This window comes from Trachinotus anak, unplaced genomic scaffold (genome assembly GCF_046630095.1).
Source record: "Trachinotus anak isolate AG129_WGS33_773 ecotype Australia unplaced genomic scaffold, CSIRO_AGI_Tana_v1 ptg000008l, whole genome shotgun sequence".
NCBI classification, from domain to species: Eukaryota; Metazoa; Chordata; class Actinopteri; order Carangiformes; family Carangidae; genus Trachinotus; species Trachinotus anak.
Genome location: NW_027273859.1, coordinates 16,492,501 through 16,514,041, shown reverse-complemented (window position 1 = coordinate 16,514,041; position 21,541 = coordinate 16,492,501). Strand labels below are relative to the sequence as shown.

The 21,541-nt window shown below is 40.2% G+C and overlaps 1 protein-coding gene across 2 annotated transcripts in view; it reads left to right on the top strand.

Annotated features, from left to right (window-relative positions):
- The window catches only part of bmpr1ba (bone morphogenetic protein receptor, type IBa), a 72,395-nt gene that overhangs the window by 27,971 nt on the left and 22,883 nt on the right, over positions 1 to 21,541 (top strand). The window contains exon 3 of one of the 2 annotated variants that reach the window (XM_071483091.1): positions 16,919 to 17,398. The exons of the other annotated variant lie outside the window; for it this stretch is intronic. Coding sequence (XP_071339192.1) covers positions 17,293 to 17,398 — 106 coding nt within the window. The 5' untranslated portion in view covers positions 16,919 to 17,292. The remainder of the gene's footprint in view (positions 1 to 16,918; positions 17,399 to 21,541) is intronic. 2 annotated transcript variants of the gene reach the window in all.

The following is a 21,541-nucleotide window of genomic DNA, read 5'->3' as shown; positions in this document are numbered from 1 at the left end:
TACACAGGCATGCGCTTCCAGTCAGAGGGAAATTGAATTTAGGTTTTCTTAGTACAGCTGGTCATATGTTTGTCTGTGTGTTTGTGTGTTCATTTACCTGCTTATGTGCGCAGACACTCGACCATGATGGGTGATTTCTTTTCTTTAATCCCCTACAATATTGCCACCAACAGCACAGCAGCAAGATCTTTGATGTTTTGTATGTACAGTATTTTCGCCGTTTGAGCTGCTGATAAAGCAAAGTCAAACTGAAACATAGCTTCACAGAGTGATTTCCAATTTAACAATAGCCTCTTTTACCACATGCTGTGCTAATCAAGAGCTGCAAAGCTCAGACAGCGTTATTCATAAGCACATGACTTAAAAAGCTGTCTCCCTGCCATTTGTTCAACAGATGTGCGATTGATGTTCAGATCAGATGCTTTGCTCCAGTCATTTGTTTCTCAGTAGGATTCCTTGCACCCGTGTAGCAATAAGAATCAATTCTGACATTGCCTCAACGAATTAGGAATTAGTATTAGTATTATTAATACTGAAGTTCTATACTTTGAGACAAAAACGGTTGGCTTTTTTCAGTCTAATTTGTTGCTGTGGCCTTGATGTGATGGAGGAGCTGATCTTTAGATTATATTTTATTCTGATTTATGTGTTATCGTTAATTGAATAAAACTAATTTCTTTTCAGAGTATGACATTAAATGCAAATTAATTAATACTTCACTCTAAAGCCCAGGGGAATACATAGTTTTAGTCAAAGGGTTCTCCTTTTTCATTGTGATGAAGTATTGAAATCTCTCTCTCTTTAGTGTAAACACTTGCATTTGCAGAGGCAGGGCACACATGCACCCACACTGACCGCACAGCCAGCAGAGGTAAAGACCACTGGTTTGCGGTTTCCACACAGAACAAATGCATACACACACGTGCACACAGGCATGTTACTACGTGTCAGAGCCGCTAGCTTGGAGTGCAAAGGTCATCCTGAGGGGTCAGAGTGTCAGTCTTATGTTTCAGCGATAGAAGAGATCCTCTGTTACACACTGAATAGACACTGTGAATAGTGTCTTCCAAGAGATGGAGAGGGACATGGTGGGAGTCAGAAAAGAAGGAGAAACAGAAGAAGAGAAACACAAAAAAAAAGTTGGTATGGGTAAAGGTTTGGGGGGGTTGAGAGGGGAAATGAGCATTCATGTGTTCAGATAGCAGGATGATAGAGATCTTAATGATATGTTAGGGTAACAGAGTGTAACACTGTGTGTGTTTGTGTGTGTGTGCGTATGTGCGTATGCATGCCTGTGTATGTGTGAATATGTTCTAGTATTTAGCCACATACATGCCAGGATACATGTATGTATGCAGTGCATGAGTGTGAACACTTCTGCTGGAGCGGTGTGCATGTGAGTGTATGCATAAATGAATGCATGTTTTGTGTGTCAAGTATTTCTGTTTCTCTCTGAACATAAAGGGTTGATGGTGGTCATACGAGAACCGGTGGTGAACTTCAGGATCCCTGAATAGTGGATGCTCTATATTTGGGAGCTGGACCGAGGCTACTGACCCTAACACTGACCCCACACCTGCCCTGTGTTGGCTTATGTGTGTGTGTGTGCGTGTGTATGTGTGTGTATAGACACAGTTGGGGTTGGATAGAGTGGGAACACACAAATGAGTGTGTGTGTGTGGGTGTGTTTGTGTGTGTGTGCTTTGTGTGTCTGGTTTTGCCTTTCTTTTGTGTTTTATAATGCAACATGCCTCAGTGTGTTTTGCATGTCTGTGTGTGTGCATGTTTGAGTGTATGTATTGTGTGGGGACTGTATTCCTTATTGACACTGAAAGTAATTTCGCAGTTTTTCTCACAACTCACAGTAATCTTGCTAAAAATGTGCAAATTATTTTGGTCGGGTATCACAAGAATGGAAATTTTTTAAGTAGCATTTGTTTTCCTTGTACAATCCATCAATCTTCTGTATCCATTTTCTCTCTTTAGGTGACCTTTTTTCTGTCAAGGGTCTCTACTTGTGGTGACAAGTGTGCTCACACTGGAAAATAGGTCTTAGTCACTATAGATGACAGTTTGCTATGATTAGCACATATATCACAAAATACAATGTATGAATTCAAACAGTTTTACACTACATGTGAAGAAACATATGGCTATGATATGTGCTGATGGTTTTTTCAACACATTTTCTCCTTTAAGTTAATACTTGTTAAAAACAAAGTTGATTGGCATTGATTGTTCCCATACCTACACTAGTAAAATACCAAACCTTTTTAAAGTAAGTAACATAACATTTGTGCTATTAAAGTCAATAATTTTGAAATTGATCCTTGAATGGAGAATATTTCTAAGCATAAAATCTCAACTCAGCGGCTTCAAAACTGAACCTCCCAGGTGGAGTTTGTTCATCCAAACCTGGAACTTTACTTACATTGGCTTGTAAAATCCAATTTTTTTAACTGTCAAGAGTTGGTGAATTAAAAGCTTAATTAATGTGAGGAATGTCCTGATGTTTATTTTATCATTAATTTGCTGATGTACTGAGGTCAGCAACAGCTTGTTATACCTATCTGTGATACCTTTTATACAAGAGTAGTAAGTTTTTCCTTTTAGAAGTTAGAAAGTTTAGTTAAAAAATGTAGACTTTTTATAGCTTTTGTGTATGTGCCTGCAGGAGCAATCACTGTCAGCAAATGCGTGATCAGTCTTTCAGTTCTTGTTCTGTATTTAGGTCTCAGGGTTCAGGGGTCATGGGGGTTGAGAGGCAGTATGAATGACTGCCTGTTATCAGGTGGCAAACAAAAGAATGTATGTGTATGTGTGCACATGTATTCATAAGAGAGAAACAGGAAACAAAGATTAACTGAATGACAGAACAAGAGAGACAGAGTAGGGAGGGATTGTGATAGATTGAAATATAAACAAACAAAAAGGCGACAGAGATATAAAGGCTGACATCCCAGTGAAAAACCTCTTTCCATGTTTCTTCAATTTATTTAATTTCCTCCATCATTATTATTATTTATTCATATTTCACATGTCATTCTTATACTCTTCAGAGGCTTTTAGAATTGTTGTCTTAATATGGATTGATTTAACAGTCCTCATCATAAAAAATTTTAAAAAAGTAAATATCATGAGATACACAACGCAGTTACGTCATTGTTAAGAAAATGATTTAGGATGGACATTTCATGTCAGCAACAAACAAGCTGACAAATCTGTGTCAAATCAAAGATTTTAGCTATATTAGTGTCCACTTTGTGGTTTTGTTAGTATTTTAATCGTTCTAATCAAACACAATCTATACGATGGGGAATTAACATAATTGTGTGGACAAAATGTCACAAGCTTCTTAGCATTTGTGCTCCTTTGATGAGTCAATGAACACCCCTTGGAAATACAATAATTTGTGTAAACTAAACGAATGAACTGAAGTTGTGATCCACACTGATATTTAAACTTTCTCTGGAAGCCTGATTTGGAGTAAATTGAGATTTTTTCAGTCTTTCTGGTCCTTTCTCTCTGCCTCATCGCATTCAGTTTTTGACAACCACTGTTTCTCATCTCAGATTTTAAATTGTGAGTCTCTTTTTTTCTGTATTTCTCTCTCTTCATCCCTTCTCTTTCCTCTCCTCTCCCCCTTTCCTGTCTTCTAGCCCCTTTACCCCCCTCCTGTCCTCTGTTTTTCTCCCAGTTTTCAGACTCCCCCTTTCTTTTCTCTGCTAATTGCCACCTCGTTGTAGCATCCCGGGAGCCGGGAGCTCATTAATTGGTGAAGAGGAGACAGGTGGCGCCACTATGTTGTGATGCCTCTTGTTAGTTGTGTGTGTCAGTTTATTGTGTTCATTTTGTGTTGGTGAATTCATGTTTGTTTGCATGAGCTTGTTTTTGTTTGTGTGTACATTTATATCTTTGTATGCTTGTGTGTGTGTGGATGTGTGTGTGTGTGTGCACGTGTGCATGTGCAAGTGCATGTATTATTCCTGTATGTATGTGACTGTGTGGGTGTGTGTCGTGTTTAAATGAGTGTGTGTGGTGCCCCTGCTTGTTAGCGGCACGGAGCCCCTTCTCACTGTAATCTCTTTGTTTATGCAGTGCGAAAAGGGCCTGGCGGGGGCATGAACTCCCCACGCTCTTATCCCACTGCGCCACTCACCCCTAGTAGACCCTCATGCCCCCCCGCCACCCTTCCGACACCCTGCTTTGCTCCCATCACCTCCCCCATCCAACTCAACTCCTGTCCAACTCTGTCCTCCCTCTGTGTGTCACGTTGTCCCTCCTTTCTGTCCGACTTTGTTAACATCAGAAACTTAAGCTGTACATTCTGCAAGAGGTTAGCAAAGATGCACCAAACTATTATGGGAACAGGCACCATTTTCCTGTGTTACTAGCTGTGTTACCTCAAAGTTAGTTTGCAAGTTATTTAAAAACTGTTATCAGTTACTCTTATGAAAAATAAAAATACTGCTTTGCACTACTTGTTATTTTACTTTTATTACTCAGCACAGATCTGTCAAAGATGCCTTTAAAAGAGCTGTTTGTAAGTTTCTGATATTGTTACATAGCTAATGTTTGCATTAACAGCTGTTTACTAACCAGTCAAAAAAAAAAATATTGCGAGTTCAACATCAAACTTTGCACCTTTATGCCAATAGCTGTCACCAGCAGTGGAAAACAACCCTCTTGTTATGCGTTTATATCTATCACTCCTTTTCCTCTTCTGAAGTTAGCATGCTAACCAGCTAGCCCTGGCCTGGTTGGCCCGTCTTGTCACTTTCCGATACGAGTTACTGTAGCGGCCAGTCTGGCCTGAAGAAATAGCATTATTATAACCTCTTGGCTTGTAAACACAAGGATGGCCAAAGACAAGACTGTTAAATAAAGACCTGTAAATGCGCTGGCTATGTATCAACAGAAAAACTTACAAATGGCTCCTACTCCATAACCTCTTGTTGCACTTTCTGTATTTAGAAATTAAAGTAGAAATCCATACATGGACAGGCAGCCACACACCTTAAGCCCTTGCAGCATGCTAGCATTTGTCGGACCACTTCATCACCTGAATGCATTGACACTGAACATATCTCAACGTTCAATCAAACTCCTGGTAAGCCAACCCCTAAATGTAACAGAACATTAAATGAATTAGTAATTGTAACTGAATTTAAATTTATGAAAAAAGTAATCACACCATTGATTCATGCTAAGAGATCAGGGTGGGCAGAAACTATATTTAAATTCAATGAATCTGAATTAGTCATGGTCACTTTAGACCACTAAATTCAATAAAGAATCTGGAATGAATCAAACTTAATAAAAGAAAACTGCAAAAGACAATTGAATGCCAGTTTGAAATTGAAAAGTTACGGATGAATTTTGGTTTTAGTGCAAATTTTGTATTCAGTATGAATATCATCATTGTCATTATACTGACATAAAAAACTTAAAATGCACTGCACTATTGCAGTCTCTTGCCGTCTCTTCTTTTTTCTTCCCGTCTTTGCTCCAAAGTGCCTGTTTTAATCAAATCACATACTTCTTCTCTCCCTTCATTCTGGCACTCACCTCTAACCTCTCTCACATAGCTCTCCTTTGAAGTCTTCAGTTAAACGCTCTTTTCAGTTCCTGGCAGTATGTGTCTGATTGTTTGGTAAAGTCTGTGAAACAGAACAATTACAAAGCACTAGTGTTGTTCCTAACAGATGGTATTATTGGTTGGTCAAATGGTGGCCTTTTGGCAGGTCAAGAGGAGCTGGTGTCGTGGGCAGTGATGTGTGAATAAGTCTGTGTGTGAGTCCATGTTTGAATGTCTGGGTTGTTGTACGTGCCTTTGTATCAGAGTTTGTCCATGTGTTCATGCAGGTGTGGAGGTTGCAGGCAGTTTGTAGGTCAGCTCCCTGCCCCTGGTGTCACCTTGCTCTGTTTGGCCCTAAACAGCCACCATAACAGGGCCTCTTCTCTTCTCTTTTTTTCCTTTCTCTTCTCTTCTCTTCTCTTCTCTTCTCTTCTCTTCTCTTCTCTTCTCTTCTCTTCTCTTCTCTTCTCTTTATCTTTCCACAGATGGTTTAATAATTGCATTCACTTAAATCTTTCTGATAATCATTCTGCATATCTTTGATAGTTCTTCATCTCTGTCAAAATCTTTTTAATTGAGAATGGAGGTGTTTTTTTCCAAGCCATAAAAATTTCAAGTGATGATATTACTAATCTCCACACACAACACACAAGACTCAGCAGGCTTGTGGAGGAATTGAAAGAAGTACTGTATTTGGCAGGTGTGAGTGAGTGTGAGACAAAGAAAGAGAGAGAGACCGGGAGAAAGCAACAGTGAATAGGACAGAAAGGTTTTATTGGGCTACGCTATTCTTGGCTGTAGGAACAGTTGTCATTGGCCATGGAAACACGTGTAGCTCTTTTATTAGCAAAGCTCCCACTTTAGGTGGTCCTCCCCACATAGTCAGAGCAAAACTGAGTTAGTTTTAAACAGTAAGTTAGAACTACCAGAATCTCATGCTTGTAAATCAGTGCCCAATATAAGGTATTAAAAAAGAAACATTAAAAGATATAACAGAATTTAGATAGACATTAACAGCTTATGTAATTTTGATTATTTAGTACACATCTAAAACACACAGTCATCCCTTCATTTGATAGCGTTTGTGTAGTTACTAGTTTACAATCTCTGAAGGCTGTTGCCCCAAGCTGTCACAGTGACAGCTCAACAAAAACAACACTGGACTTAATTATTTTGCCTCATGACAGGCATGTGCCTCCTCCGCAGCTTTGAACTCCTGTTGAACTTTTTGATGCCAGTCAGTTCAGAAATCTTAAGCTTCCTCACTTGTTTGATAGCAATTCATATAGTATTTGACCCCTATTTCAAACCCTGAATTTTTGGTTTTGCTACTCATGCTCTATAATTTAGACTTTTAATGACGCTTTGTTAGGAGGTGAGGGATGAATTATCGATTTACCTTCAAAGACATTAGTGATTGATTGATGATTAGTGATCCAGCTTTTTCTCCATCAAGACTGAGTCAGATGTCTTACAGACCTTACAGACTTTCCCTCAGCCATCTAGATAGGTAGATGGTAGGTGTGCAAAGCACACATCACAAAGCATCACACCAGAGACTAGATTTCGCTTCCACAGTCCCATCTGTGGTTAGGTTTAGACAACAAAAGCACTTTGGTTAAGGCTAGGGAAAGTAATATGTAATGTCATGCTAAATTTTTAAATGTAAATAAACACATTTCAAACCAGGCTACGTTCTTTCTCTAACCTTAAAGTATCGTTAGCGCCCAAACATAACTATAAAAAAGTTTAATAATACCGTGGTGCAAGTGCATATATTTTGGCGGGAAACCAATAAGTTATCTGTGAACATTTAACTGAAAAATTCATTGTCAACGTATTTGTGACTTGCCAAATGTATAAAATAACAATATATCCTCATTATGTTAATAGTAAATGTAATCTGGTCACAATGACATTTCCTACAAAACATATTTTCTGCTGCAGTTTAACTGTACAGAAACATAATTTCTAGGAGACAGGGTTGGAGTGGAAATGCATTTCTTCTTGCTCTGGTTTGACATAGCACAGAAGAATGACTGAGGCTAACGGATAAACCCTAATGGGCTTTATTCCATGAGCCACTGCAGTTTTTATGCCTGAATTAAGTACTGAGATGCAACATTCACTTAAATTATGTCAGGAATCTAATCAGCAGTGTTACATTAAGATATGACACATAACCACACAAACACCATTCCGCAAAGTTACGGCAAACTCCAGTCAAAGCTGTCTCAGATATCTAGTGTGACAGATGGAAAGACAGGCGGGGGACAAAAAAACTGTTGGTGGGTGGCTGCTGATCGTGATCTTCAGTTATTTGGTAAGCTGTTGTGGATTCATGAATCAGAAAAGTAGGCAGGCAAAGATCTCACGGAGCAGGTAGGACATCTCGCTTTCTCTCTCACTCAGCTCCCACTCAGGAAGTAGCAGCCACACAGCTTTTCTGTCTTCTGCGTACTGTTTGTTTCCTTAACAGGACATTTTTAACATTCCACCCTTTTGGCCAAACATTTCATTCTTTATAAGACCTAAGCCCTGTTCTTCATAGGGGGGCCAAACTGATTTGACTTCATCAAGACTGAAAAAGACATAAAAATATATATTTCTTATCATTCAGCCAGAACATTTGTATTTGCAAGATGACTTGAGGGAAAACAGTCATTCCAACAATCAACAACAATTGAAATATTTATGGTATCATGATTACAGGGGTGTATTTCTGATTATTCCCAGTTTTGTTGTACCTCACCCGAACCACACCTATCCCCATCAATGATTTTATGGTGGTTATAAAGTGATACAGTGAGTGGTTTCACAGTGACAATAACAAGCTGTAAAAGTCATTCCCAGTCTGATATTAGGCCGTCATTAGCTTTAAGTGGCTTGACATCTACGGCCCTGTTCTGATCACAAGTGGACTGCTCTATGCTCATCAATGTTCACACCTGGCTTTAAAATGCGTCTCCACATGCATCTCACTTTCCCGCTTTCTCAGGCCCTGTTTGGACCTGGTATTAACATCCATCTCGGGTGATCCGATCACAAGTGGACAGCTCTAAGTACAGGTGTGAACGCACCCAAGCTGCATTGAGGACGCATTTGAGATCCAATCACTCAGACAACATTCAGATGTGGTCTGGGCCACATGTTGCCACATTCTTTTAGCACGGTAACACTGAAGGACCATCTGTCCACAGTCTGATTAGTCCTGCCACAGTTTCATCATTAACTGAGAATATTTTACTATTTCATTATCAACCTTATGTTACTGTAAGGCTGTGTGCGATGCAATGATTTGCTCAACCCCTCCATTCCGCTCTCTCTCACTCACACATACACTCAAGCACATTGACAACGGACCCATCTCTCAGATTGGCTAAAAACAACAACGCATACCTGTTTATTTGCATATGAAGCGGGGAAGTGAGATCCGATCACAAATGGTAACTCGTGATGCATGTGGAGACGCATTTTAAAGCCAGGTGTGAACAGACATACTTAGAGCTTAGAGCAATTGTGATTGGATCAATGAATATACATGTTAATGCCAGGGTTTCAAATGCATCCTTAAAGTGTCTTGGGTGCGTTCACACCTGTACTTACAGCTGTCCACTTGTGATCAGCCGAGATGGATGTTAATACTTGTTTTAAGCAGGGCCTATTTGTGTAAGAGTGTGTGTGTGTGTGTGTGTTTGTGTAATTTCAAAAGTTAGCTCATATTTCATTGGCAAATATAAGATTGAAGATTTTGTGTTTTCTACTTGTAACTGTGTGTTCCTTCTTCACTCATGTCTTATGATTTATCTTTTGACTGCTGTTTTCATATCCTTTTTTCACCCTTTCTAACCGTGTGTCTGAGAAAGGATTTGCTAGCAGTGGTGCAGAGGGATTTTCTCCAAAGGTGAAAGGTCAATATAGAACAAATCAGTGTTGAGGTCAGAGGTGGACCTGACAGACTTCTTCTCTGTCAGGAATTCATCATCATGCCTCACCTCACTCTGCGTGTTATCCTGTTTTCCTCATTTCTCTCCTCAGTTCCTTGGGTTGTTGGAAGAGTTGTGTGTTTGTGATATGGAGGAGCTGAAGGATTCACTGGGTCACAAACACATAATGCTGAGGTTGTCAGCTGCTCAGGGTGAAAAAGGTTTAACACTGTGCAGCATATGCAGCACTTTTACTAGATTCTTTTACTACATACTTTTTGGCAGGACCACAACAGCTGGACCAGCTCTGTTAATGCAAATCTTGGTGAAAGACTGACTGACTGACTTTCTTTTCTTTTTTTTAAGTCTATGGGTGTGTGGTTGTAAATATTAAAAAAATAAATAAAAGCTACATTCTAGATAAGAGAGTCCTCAGTACTGCCCTGCAAGCGCAAGGTTGGGCTTTCCTGATTTTAGTTAGACAATGTCACAGTTATAAAATCACAACTTTAGCAACAAAGCAGCAGCTTGGAAACGGCTTGAAAGTGACTGCTGGTTGCTGAAGTGACTGAAATGTGCTGCATTTCATTCACTATTTTTGTACTTGTTTGTTTTCTGACAACATAAACAAATAGAGAACAGCTAAATTGGGAATTTGGTTGTATTAAAATACTGTGTATACAAGCACAAAGTAGAAGTAGAAGCAAACGGATAAAGAGCTGAAACTGGCCGACACTCAGCAGGATGCAATGACGTAGTCCAGCAATATACTAGCTTGTTCTTCTATACTACCAGTTTTTCATGTGCTTGATGCTTGCCTTCATCCATAAATATTTAACACCTACCCCTTCAAGATCCTAGCAAACAATTTTCCACTATTTACATTTTTGTAGTCAATGTGAACAAAATTTATTGAGCTTTTTGGGCTCATCTGTGGCTTCCTCCTAGACCAAAATAAAGCTTCCTTTCTTCTCCACTGTATATGTCACCAGAAGGCAGAGAGTTAGTTAGAGAAAGTTGAGCATACCAATGGACTGTAATAAGAAGAGGAACTCCTGTAACTTTCACACACAACTCACCCATATTTACAACCACAAACCCATACATTTGCATGTTCTCTCATTCTTTCTCTGCATCTCTCTTTCCACAGACCATTCAGGCAGAAACGATTGCTATGTAAATGCATCAGTGAATAGGAGTGAATGGACAGATTTAAAGCAGATTATGTTAAACTGCTTGTTAGTTTAAAGACACAATGAAGTGAATGAATGGGGATTAGCAGATGTGCTGCTGTGCCACAGAGGTGTTTCTCTAAAATGGATTTAATCTCCTGTCTGTTAGTCAGTTCACACATCAAATAAAGGGATACATGCTTCTAAAAGTGGACCAGGAAAAGGTAAGGTGGTCTTTAAATCCTCTAGTACAGATGGAAATCCCAAAGCGGAGATGATGTATTTGAATAACAAATATGTCTGTATCTGAAGCCATAAGTATGCCAAGTATATTTATAGGTTTGGGGGATTGTTGAGTCCATGTAACCACATCGAGTTTCTGTGTGGTTTTACTAAAACAAACAAAAGAAGATGGTGTGTTCATTATTTGTAACATTAAATATCTGATATTTTTAGGAACAGTGGTTTCACTTGGCAGCGTGTCATTACATTAAAGTGTTGCCATCCTGTGAAAACCGTGTATTATGTCAGCTTTTTTTTTTTTTAAACAGTATTCTGATTTAGCATCGCATTCCTGTTGGACTCATTGGACAGTTTGAAAAGTATCAAAAAATTAATGCAGCAGAACCAGAGATATTGTCTTTTTTCATTCCACAAACATTTCCTTTTCCTTGTCAAAGCCTGGTTCTGACATTACCCGCAATGCAACTCAACTGTCAACAGTCTGGTCGCAGATTAGGTTGTGTTATGTTAGTAGCAGCCAATGTATCCTCAAGTGCAAATGACAAGTGGGCTACAGAGATCTGGGAAGCTCACTTCTGTCTAACTTCACAGCGCCAGATTTTTTTCATTTTCAGCCTTGTAGTCTTCAGCCCCGACCAACACTGCCTCAAGTGACATCACTTAAGGCAATTTATCTTTTTCTTTTCCCCTCTTTAACTAAGAACATCTATCCTCTTTTCAGCCCAGTAAAATGTATTTTCAGGTACTTCCACTTTACTTGTAAACTTCAAAATCTCCATGTTTGCAGATACATGATTTTCATTAAACTGCAACAGAGGACTCTTTTGTATTGATTGAGTTTAACAAAGGGTTAGCTGTATGTAATGTTCACAGATCAGAAAGTAAATGTTTTTTTTACATTTCAACACTCTATTTAGCTTCTGCTCAAAGCAAGTTCTGCTTTCTTCTAAGTGTTGACACTGAAAGCAGCTGACATGTGAAGTTGTTGTGACAGCATGTCAAAAATGATGCGCGAGTGAATGCTGAATAGAGCATAGTGACCCCCAGCACTGGTTGACAAACGTCATCTGAATGTGTAAAGGGACCTTGAATACAATTAGCATATGAAAAACAGATGCAGACTGAAAACGCAGAGCCATTTGCTTCAGATTCTATGTCTGGTCAGCTTTATTTTTAACCTAAACTACAAATGTGTTGCATTTTCATGGCTTCCTTTTATCTCTCTCTGATCCTTACTGTCCATCACTCTGTCCTCCGCTTCCCATCCACTTTTTTCCTCATCTCTCTCAGCTCCTTCTCCCCAAAAGGTTACTATCTCCATTCATTATCTCAGATCTTCTCCTTCAAATCACCTCAATCATCATTCTTCTCTGATCTCGTTTTGTTTTCCTTGTCAGCAACCTTTTCTTTACTTTTCTTTCTCTTTCAGCTTTACTGCTCATCCTTCACTTTTGACAGCCTTAGCCATTCATCAGAGGCCCAGCATGAGGGTGACACTATGAAAGACTAGCAAGTGTGTGTGTGTGCGTGCGTGTGTGTGTGTTTGGGGCACAAGCACACAATACCTTAAAGTAACTGTTTTTAAAGGGTCATTCCTCAATCTACATATGATATCCTGTCTTCCAGCAAATCACTATAGACATTCATTACACGCACACACACACGTGCACACACACACAGCTTCTCAGCTAGTGGGGATTGGGGGCAAATGCTGTCACAGTTTTTTAAAGGCTTCCCGTGGTTAGACATGCTTGAAATGACATTCTGGTTCACTGGAGGAGGGGAGTGGGAAAAGGAGTGGAGGAGAGAAAGACAGGAGTGGGGGGGGGCAGTTAAGTCAGAGGGCTAAAGAAAAACCTAACGGCTGTAGGAATGATAACGGAAATTGCTGAGTGTGATCTAGGAGAGCAGAGAAAAAAAGTCAGAGGCGGGAGAAAATAAAAGAATATAAACTTTTACCATTTTTTAAATAATGTCACACACTGACTGGAGGAGCCAGGATCAAACCACAGATCTTCTGAGTAGTGGACAACCTGCTCTACCTCCTGAGCCACAGCTGCCCAAACATTATCGTTAAATTAAGTTTAAGTGTTTAATGTTTACGCCTCAGGCTGACCTGCTATTATGTCAAGACTCACCAAAATACCCCCACAAGGAGCAATTCTTGGTATTCACTGTCAGGGAGCAAGCTTATAGACCGGAGAGTTGGGGGGGGGGGGGGGGGGGTTTGAAAGATGTTTTTCATTTTTATTTACAAAAAAGGGGGGGGAAATAGCAAAAATACCACTAACAATAATTCAGGGCCCAAAACAGAATTAACAGTAGGAAATGTGACAGCGCAAACTGACCTTTCAAACTGGAACATGGGGAAAACATATAGTGACTGATCAGAATCAGAAGCAGGTTTTTGCCAGGTAGGCAATTTCACATATTCACACATTTTCACATATGAGGAATTTGTTTAGGTATTTAGGTGCATGGGGATAGACTAAGACATAACCATTTAAACAAACTATAATAACCACATAATATCTCTCTATAGCGCTATTTAATATTAACTAAGGAAAAGTAATGCAGGAAAAACACACAATCACCAATCGAAACATCTCATACGGAAGCTCCGACCCTTTAACAGGCTTTTACCAGTTTGCAGGGCAGTTAGCAGCTCACTCTTCGTCCACTGCTTCTGTGTGTGTGCTCTAAGTGCATGTGATGACATCACTCTTTGCAGTTGTGTGTGCCCTCTGTCCGAACAGAAAGATAAACTGTCAGTGGAAAAGGGGTCAATCGGCTTTCATTAGCGGGTTTACCCATGTTTTAAAAAATCTGCTTATACCTGCTAATTTTAGTGGTATAAGGGTATCTGAGACATAGATTGCCAGCCAGACCACTCAAGCAGCAACTCCCAGGAACTGGTAACTCAAAGAAAACTGAATTAACTTAATGAAAATTGAATAACTTAAATTTATGAAACTAATATAGCAAAACTGTACAGTGAACCAACACATCTTGCTATCCGTTCTCTCTAACATGGGTATCTTGGGTAAACCCCTTTCTTGGTTTGAATCCTATCTTACTGGGCGCTCCTTCACTGCAAGGGAAAATGTCCTTAGCCCATCCCCTCCTAACTGGAGTGCCCCAAGGATTGGTTCTGGGACCCCTCCTCTTTGCTATATACACCACCTCCTTGGTTCTAATTATCCACTCACATGGCTTCTCGTACCCATGCTACGCTGACGACACCCAGCTATCCCTGTCGTTCCCAGCAGACGACCCCACAGTCTCTGCGCAGATCTCAGCTTGTCTCTCTGACATATCTGCATGGATGACGCCACCTTCAGCTAAATCTCTCAAAGAATGAACTCCTAGTCATCCAGCCAATCAGTCTCTTCATCATGATATTGATATCAAAATCACCTCTTCATCCCTTACCCCATCTAAGGTTGCAAGAAACCTGGGCATCATGTTTGATGACCAATTATCCCTCTCCGACCATGTTGCATTCGTCTCTTGGTCGTACCACTTTGCTCTTTATAACATCAAGAAAATCAGGCCTTACCTGACTCAGTTCACCACCCAGCTCTTGATCCAGGCCATGGGTATCTATTGCTTCAACTACTGCAATGCTCTGCTGGCGGGTTTTCCTCTGTGCTCAGTGAAACCCTTACATATGGTCCAGAACACAGCAGCCCACCTGGTTTTCAATCAACCCAAAAGGGCACATATCACTCCGCTATTCATCGACCTACACTGGCTACCCTTGACCACCTGAATCAAATTCAAGTCACTAATGCTTGCTTTCAGAGTGATTTCTGGGTCTGTCCATCTACTTAAACTCAATCTTTCAGCCTTATGCTTCTTCTCGGCCATTGAGTTCATTCAGGGAATGTCGTCTGGCATTTCCATCCCTGCACACAAGGCAATCTATGTCCAGATTGTTCTCATTTGTGGTTCCCCAATGGTGGAACGAGCTACCAAGTTCGATCAGAGGAGGGGCGTCCCTCTCTGTTTTCAAGAATCTCTTGTAAACTCTTCTCTTCCAAGAGCACCTTCTTTCCTAAAAAGCTAAACACGCACATATATGTATGTGTATATGTATATATGTATATATATATATATATATATATATATATATATATATATATATATATATATATATATATATATATTTTTTTTTTTTTTTTTTTTTTATTTTACTTATTTTTTTTACCAAAATCTGTGTCCAACTGTTTATGTGTTTGTAAACATGAAGCCATCACATTCACAAATTGATTTTCATTTTGATGCAATGTTGGCAGTCAGTCTTGGCATAATGTTTTCTTGGTGGCAAACTCATGAGCTCATGAGCTGATTTACATTTTCGTCTTTGATGTATTAGGTCTTGTCTCTACTTACAGGAGCGTTGGTTTAGTGTTGTGCTGTTGATTAAGGTTCATGTGGGAAAGGGACTTCAGAGAGGAGGGTATGAGGGGAGACAGAAGAAGAATAGGGCAGGACCAGGGCAGGACTGTTTATTTATGAAGTGATTTTTCTTCTCATCGAGGAGTGAGGCAGCCAGGGCGCCTATTGTTTGTCACTAATGAACAACGTGAACGAGTGTGAGAAAGAAAAGAAGTGCAAAGAACAGCAGCAGCTACAAACGTGACAGATTAACATGAAAACAAAAACTGTTTGCCCTGTCTATTTAACCTCAGAATTTCAAAAAATCACCATTATGTGTTGGGAAAACGTACTTATGTTTAGCTGTTTCAGGCCTGTAATGCTTTCTGCTAAAACCAAAGTGTTCTCAGCACACACACAAAGTTTTCTCCACAGTAAATGCCTTACAGGCAAAAGGATAGCTCTGAGAAGGAAATGGTCTATTAGAGTGTCTCAACCCATTTATTTATTAGTATAAAAGCTGCAGGCTGGGGTGATGTAACTTCTAACAGCTCTTTTAAAGTGTCTCTGCCAGCTACCTGGTTTGTTAATCGCACACCACTATGTGAAGAGGTGTTTTGAATAGGTTCTAAGAGCCTTTTTTGGAATCCAGGTTTCTCATTTTTTAATTTATGTGTAGTGCTCAAAAAAAACATTTTTTTGTGTCTCAAGCAGTTGTGGGTAATTGAGAGAAAAAATGCTTTTGACTTGTAATCCCAGCACAGACTGTGGAGTTATCTATCAGACAAACTTTGGTACAGTTTGACTTCAATATTGTTTTGAAACTGAAGGTCATTACCTTGGGCTCAAAACCTCAGGCAAAAGGACATGTTAAGTGCACTGCAATTTGGCATTCTCGTGTATCAGAACGAACAATTGAACTCCACTCTCTTTAGCACACTTGAAGTAGGCCCTTGGTCTTAATTACTTTGCCACTTTTGGCCGCTGGTGAGAGTATGCACACAGTCATTTTATCCAGTGTTCACACTGTTGGCTGTTACTCTGTTTAAGAGCTTCTCATAAATTTACTTTACATATACTGCTCAGATATCCACAGTTAGGCTAAGCATGCACAGATCAGGAGCCCCTGTAATCATGTAAAGAAAGTACATGTGATGCTTCTTGAGTCTGAATCTAATTGGCCAGTCAGTGTTTGTGTGTTTACCATATTTGCTTTGTAATTGTTTTTCAACTGCTGTCTGGTTATCTACAGTCTAAAGTTATGAACCCCTGCTTAAAAACTAGTTTGATCAACAATTCATCCCACTTTTACCCAGACAGAATTCATGCTGAAAAAGAAAAGTGGGAACCGTTATCTGTAAGCTTTTAAAGTCGCAGAATCCCACAGATCCTGCTGCTTGTTTTCAATATCCTCCTCACCCTCCTCCTACTTTTTTCTAAACCCCATCTTGCTCCTGTCTGCTCCCTGCCCCCGTTTTCTTTCCACCCCTGTCCTCCCTCCTGTGTGTGTGTGTCTGTGTGTGTGCATGTGCATGCAGGTCAGCCCTCCCTACTAGGCAAGTGAAGTAAACTCCCCCTTTTTGCCTCTCTCCATCTCTCTCTCCTTCTCTCTCTCTCAGCTGGGCTGCTACTGTCAGACTGGGCTGGAGGACAATCAACTGCAACTGTTGCTGCTGCTGCTGGTGTGTTTTGTGTGGTGTGGACTTTCTCACGTTGTGGTGGACACACACAAACACACACACACACACACACACACAAACACAAACACACACACACACAGGAGCTTGCAAGCCCGGTACTCCCCCCACCCCCCTCCCTCTCTCTCTCTCTCTCTCTCTGTCTCTTTCTCTCTCTCTCTCTCTCTCTCTCTCTCTCTCTCTGGCACATACACACACACACTTGCAGAGGAAGAGGCAGTGTGAGTGGTGGACCCTGTGGAGTGTGGAGTGTACTGAAGAGAGGAGAAGAGGGGAGCGGAGCGGCAAACTCTACCATGCCAGTGCAGGGAGGAAGGCTGAAGCGCTGTCTCTCTCTCTGTCTCTGGAGCCGAAGTCCTCTGCTGTTGCTTGGACTGTTCTCTCTTCACGCACAAACACACGGTGAGTAACTGTAAACTTTCTCTACTCACCGCCGACTTCACCCATGTTGCTGTTTTCACGTAGCTGTGCCATGAAATTACTCTTTTGCAACTCAACAAATGTTTGTTAGATATTCTTTTAGCACTTACTTGTTGAGTTCCCTTTGCCTTACTACAAACAGCATTTTATTCTCTCTACTCGCATCTTGAATGTTACTTGTACATTTTATGGATGCATAAAACAGAAAGTGGCAGCTTTAAGGTGTGCCCCCCTATGCAGTGTCTGTAAGCCACTTGTGCTGACAGTCAGGTTTAGGAACCAAAATTTAGCAACTCATGCAGATGTGATCCTAAACGTAAGACATGTATGTAGGTGTCTTACATTAAGGAATCACTAATGTTTAATGCTACATGTAGGCATCACAGCAGTATGTTGCATTTTATCAAGACCAGCAGCTCAAAAAAATCACAGCTGAGGTGATTGTTATTTTCCAATTGATCATTTATAGTTTTAGTTTTAGTTGGTGCAGCTGTTTTGTGTTTTTGTTACACTGATAACAGTGAATTTGAGGAAAGAAGTCATTTCAAAAATATTATTATGTAGCCAATAAATATCGTAAATCAACAACATCGTAAATCTCTTGAAGCAACACTAGCTTTTCGACTGACTCTACAAAAACAAGTCAAGAATAATATATTTGTTTGAGAAATTATTGCAAGGTAGTATTTCATTGATTATCTGACCACTTTTACAAATTTACACTCGTTCTGAAGTGCTATAGTTACTCTGACATTCAGTTTCATATCTTCAGTAACAGTGTACTTGCTGTTTTCTCCAAACAGACAGGGAAATATATTGTCATGAAGCAACACTGTTACCGTTAGCTGCATCAACTGCTTTGTCTGTGACCATGTTTGGTATCTGGAGTGTGATTGGCGAGGTGTTAAGAGAGAGAACATGTCAGGTTTAATAGTCTGTTATGTTTAGTGCTGTGATGTGTGTCATTAAGGTTTGACTCTGCTTCTATTTTGTCTGCTGCATAAAGGTTTTGCCACGGCAAAGCAGCTGTGTAGACTATCTTAAAATCATTGATTCAAAAAAGTCAATATTTAATAAATTTAAATGAAAGTGTGTGCTGTTGTCCACAATGCAGGCTTGTAGTGTTTCTTATGAGTGATGGTGTCTGCACATATTTTTCTTCCTAGTCTTTATTGTTGGTCTATTTAAAGTCATTGGAGATTGTTTCAGCTGGGAGCCCTGAAGTTAAGCCAGCAAGGGCTCATGCCTCATACTCAATGTGCTATGTGCTGAGGTCGTCCTGCGACCTCTGGCTGCATGTCATCCCCTCTTTCTCGTCCATCTTTCCTGTCATTGTCATCGGTTGAGTTGGCTTTCCTATGGAGTCCATACTGAGTTGCCCCCTCCTTTTGTCTTGCTCTCTTTGTTCACACATACAGTTTTGTCATTCAAAACCAAGCCTTGGAAGGATTATCAGTTTTTTTAACATTTAAATATTTGCACTGCACACACTAGTGAACATGGACACAAACACAAAAATTGCCTGAATGTTTCAGATTCACAGTAACACTGACTGCTCTGTCCAAGAAGCCGCAGAACAGCTGCCAATGAAGAAGACATATGTGAAATCTGACATTAAGTTGGACCTCAACCAAGATTTTTTTTCTTGTTTGTATTATACTCCCAGCAAGTCATTCACACTGTCATTTGCTTTATATTGCATCAATATTATATTTATCGTCCTCTGTCCATGAATTCCCCTCATGCTTTATACTGCTGCTTTACTCAATGGGTGCATGTGGGACATAGATCTGAGCAGTGTTGTTGATGAGGTGTTAGATGTTGGGATGTAATGTTTCAGTCTATTTACTAATGCCACTGATACTAATACAGTGCAATAGAAGTGCGCCACCTATAGGTTAGTGAAAGAGGTTCCCTGTCCCTGATATATGTCAGATCTGGGCAGAATGCTCCCTGAAAACATCTGAGGACATACAGAATGTTTTTCTGCTTCACTCCTATGCCCCCAAACTCTCAGCACTACCATAACTTTTATTGCCAAATCTTTATAGGTTAAAAAATAAAAATGCCAGATTATTTCTAAACTCTGAGAAAATTATTATATCTTTCACTTCCCTGGATAAGAGCATTTCCAAAATCCCCAGAATGTAAATTCGAAAAAAGGAACATATACTGCATTATTGCCCAGATTGTAAATTTGACACAAGTGTGTCATTTCTTTTTTCAATCTATGTGTTTTTTGCTCATAAAAGTTAAATGAGGTGCGTTCAAGGCAGGCACTCCCAAACTGTTGAAACTGCATTCAAGTAGCATTATGCCTAAGGCCTGTTAGCAACAGGTTCATTCATTGGTTGACATGTAGATGATTGATTGGACCAGCAACATTCTCATTCATTGGTTGACACATGGATGATTTATTGTCCTGCAAGAATTCAACTGTGACTCAACCGGCAAATATTTGTTTTCTTAAAAACTATATGCAAAAAAGGATGGAGCAGGTAGAGAGAGTTTTTTTTTTTTACAACCATCTGTACCTCAGTTTCCTCTATATATCACTGGTTTGTCCCCATTTCTTCCCCACTCTCTCCTGAACAACACATGGATGTTAGACTGAATGGAAGTCTAGACCTGGTCAGCTAGTGTTTCTTGGTTCCATAGCCACAGGTAAACTGGAGTTATTACCGGTTTTAGACCTGCAGCAGACAGCTTCAGTGTTGTGTCTGCATGAAGGTCACAGTTTGCCCTACAGCACATCTAGCCTATTGTCTCTGCAGCCAACGAATAAAGGACGATGTGTTCATTACTCTTCAAGGAGAAATGAGAACGTAGGGAATGCACACACTTATGCACATTGCATAAATCACACACACGCGCACAGATCTTCAGTGACCTTCCACCTATGCTGGGCTGCAGCCTTCAATGTGAGTTCTGGGAAGTGAGCAGTGAGCGTGATAGCTTACATTTCATTGTCCTTGGTGGAAATAAGCACCGCTGTATCAGTTTTCACAGTCAAAGCTCTGCCAGTTGCTTTGCTTTTGTCACTGCCTGCTAATGAGACTCTGTTGCTCTCTGCAGAATTTCAGGTTTTGTTTGAACAGAATAAAACACCTACCCAGTTTTTAGCCAAAATAATCCCTTCACACACATGCTGTTGTTTGACACTGTGTTCTCAAAGCACTGTGAATGTGCTGTACCATTCTTGAAATCGCATTTCACAGTGACTTGTTTTTAGTTTTCATTAAATTGTTGGCAAAATCTGTGTTCTATTCCTTTCTCTCTCCCTCTCTCTCTCTCTCGCTCTCTCTGTGTATGTGTGTGTGTGTGTGTGTGTGTCACTGAACACCTTGCTTGGTGATTTCCGGTTTCACTGAGTTGATGTTTTCTTCACATAAGGACAGCTTTACTCAAAACTGTGTTTGCATGGTGTAAAAGAGAACAAATACAATTGGTTCTGTTTTATTAGTACCATTTATTGTCACTCACAAGAAAATGGATGTGTCACCTCCAAAACATTAACTCTAGTCTAAGGCAAGGACTGATAGGGGTAGCCAGCTCTCAGGAAGTCGCTGATGAAACTATCATCCTTCTGGAAAGCTGATTGAGACATTTCTGAATAAAACACAGTTTGGAGAAAAGAGAAGCATGAGAGCTGACTCACTCTACTGAAGTAGTGCTTTCTGCTCCTCAGTCTGTCCTTCCTGACAGGATGTGTTGAGTTCCCTCACTGGAAACTGAAACCTCATTAGAACTACCGATCTTCTGGCTGTAAAGTTGAAACAGAGAGGTAAGGTGTTGCTGCTGGCAGTTGAGAACAAATTGTTGGTGTCCTGGAGTAAACTCACACCTCAGATTTAGTTGGTTTTATTTTCTCTGTGTTACATCTTAAATTCCGTCCTCAACAAAACTGATGTTACAAACCATGCTCTGTCCAGGGAGAGTGTGAATGAATGAGGGACTAAGGCAGGACTAATGTGGTGGCAGGAGCTTAGGATATAGGGGTTTAGTGACAAAACAATGACATAAATGTTACTGATGTACCATGCTTGAGACTTGGCCTGTTTGGCTGAAAAACACAGGGAAAATAATCATCTTGAAATGACCTCTGAAAGGTGGAAGGTGAGGTTT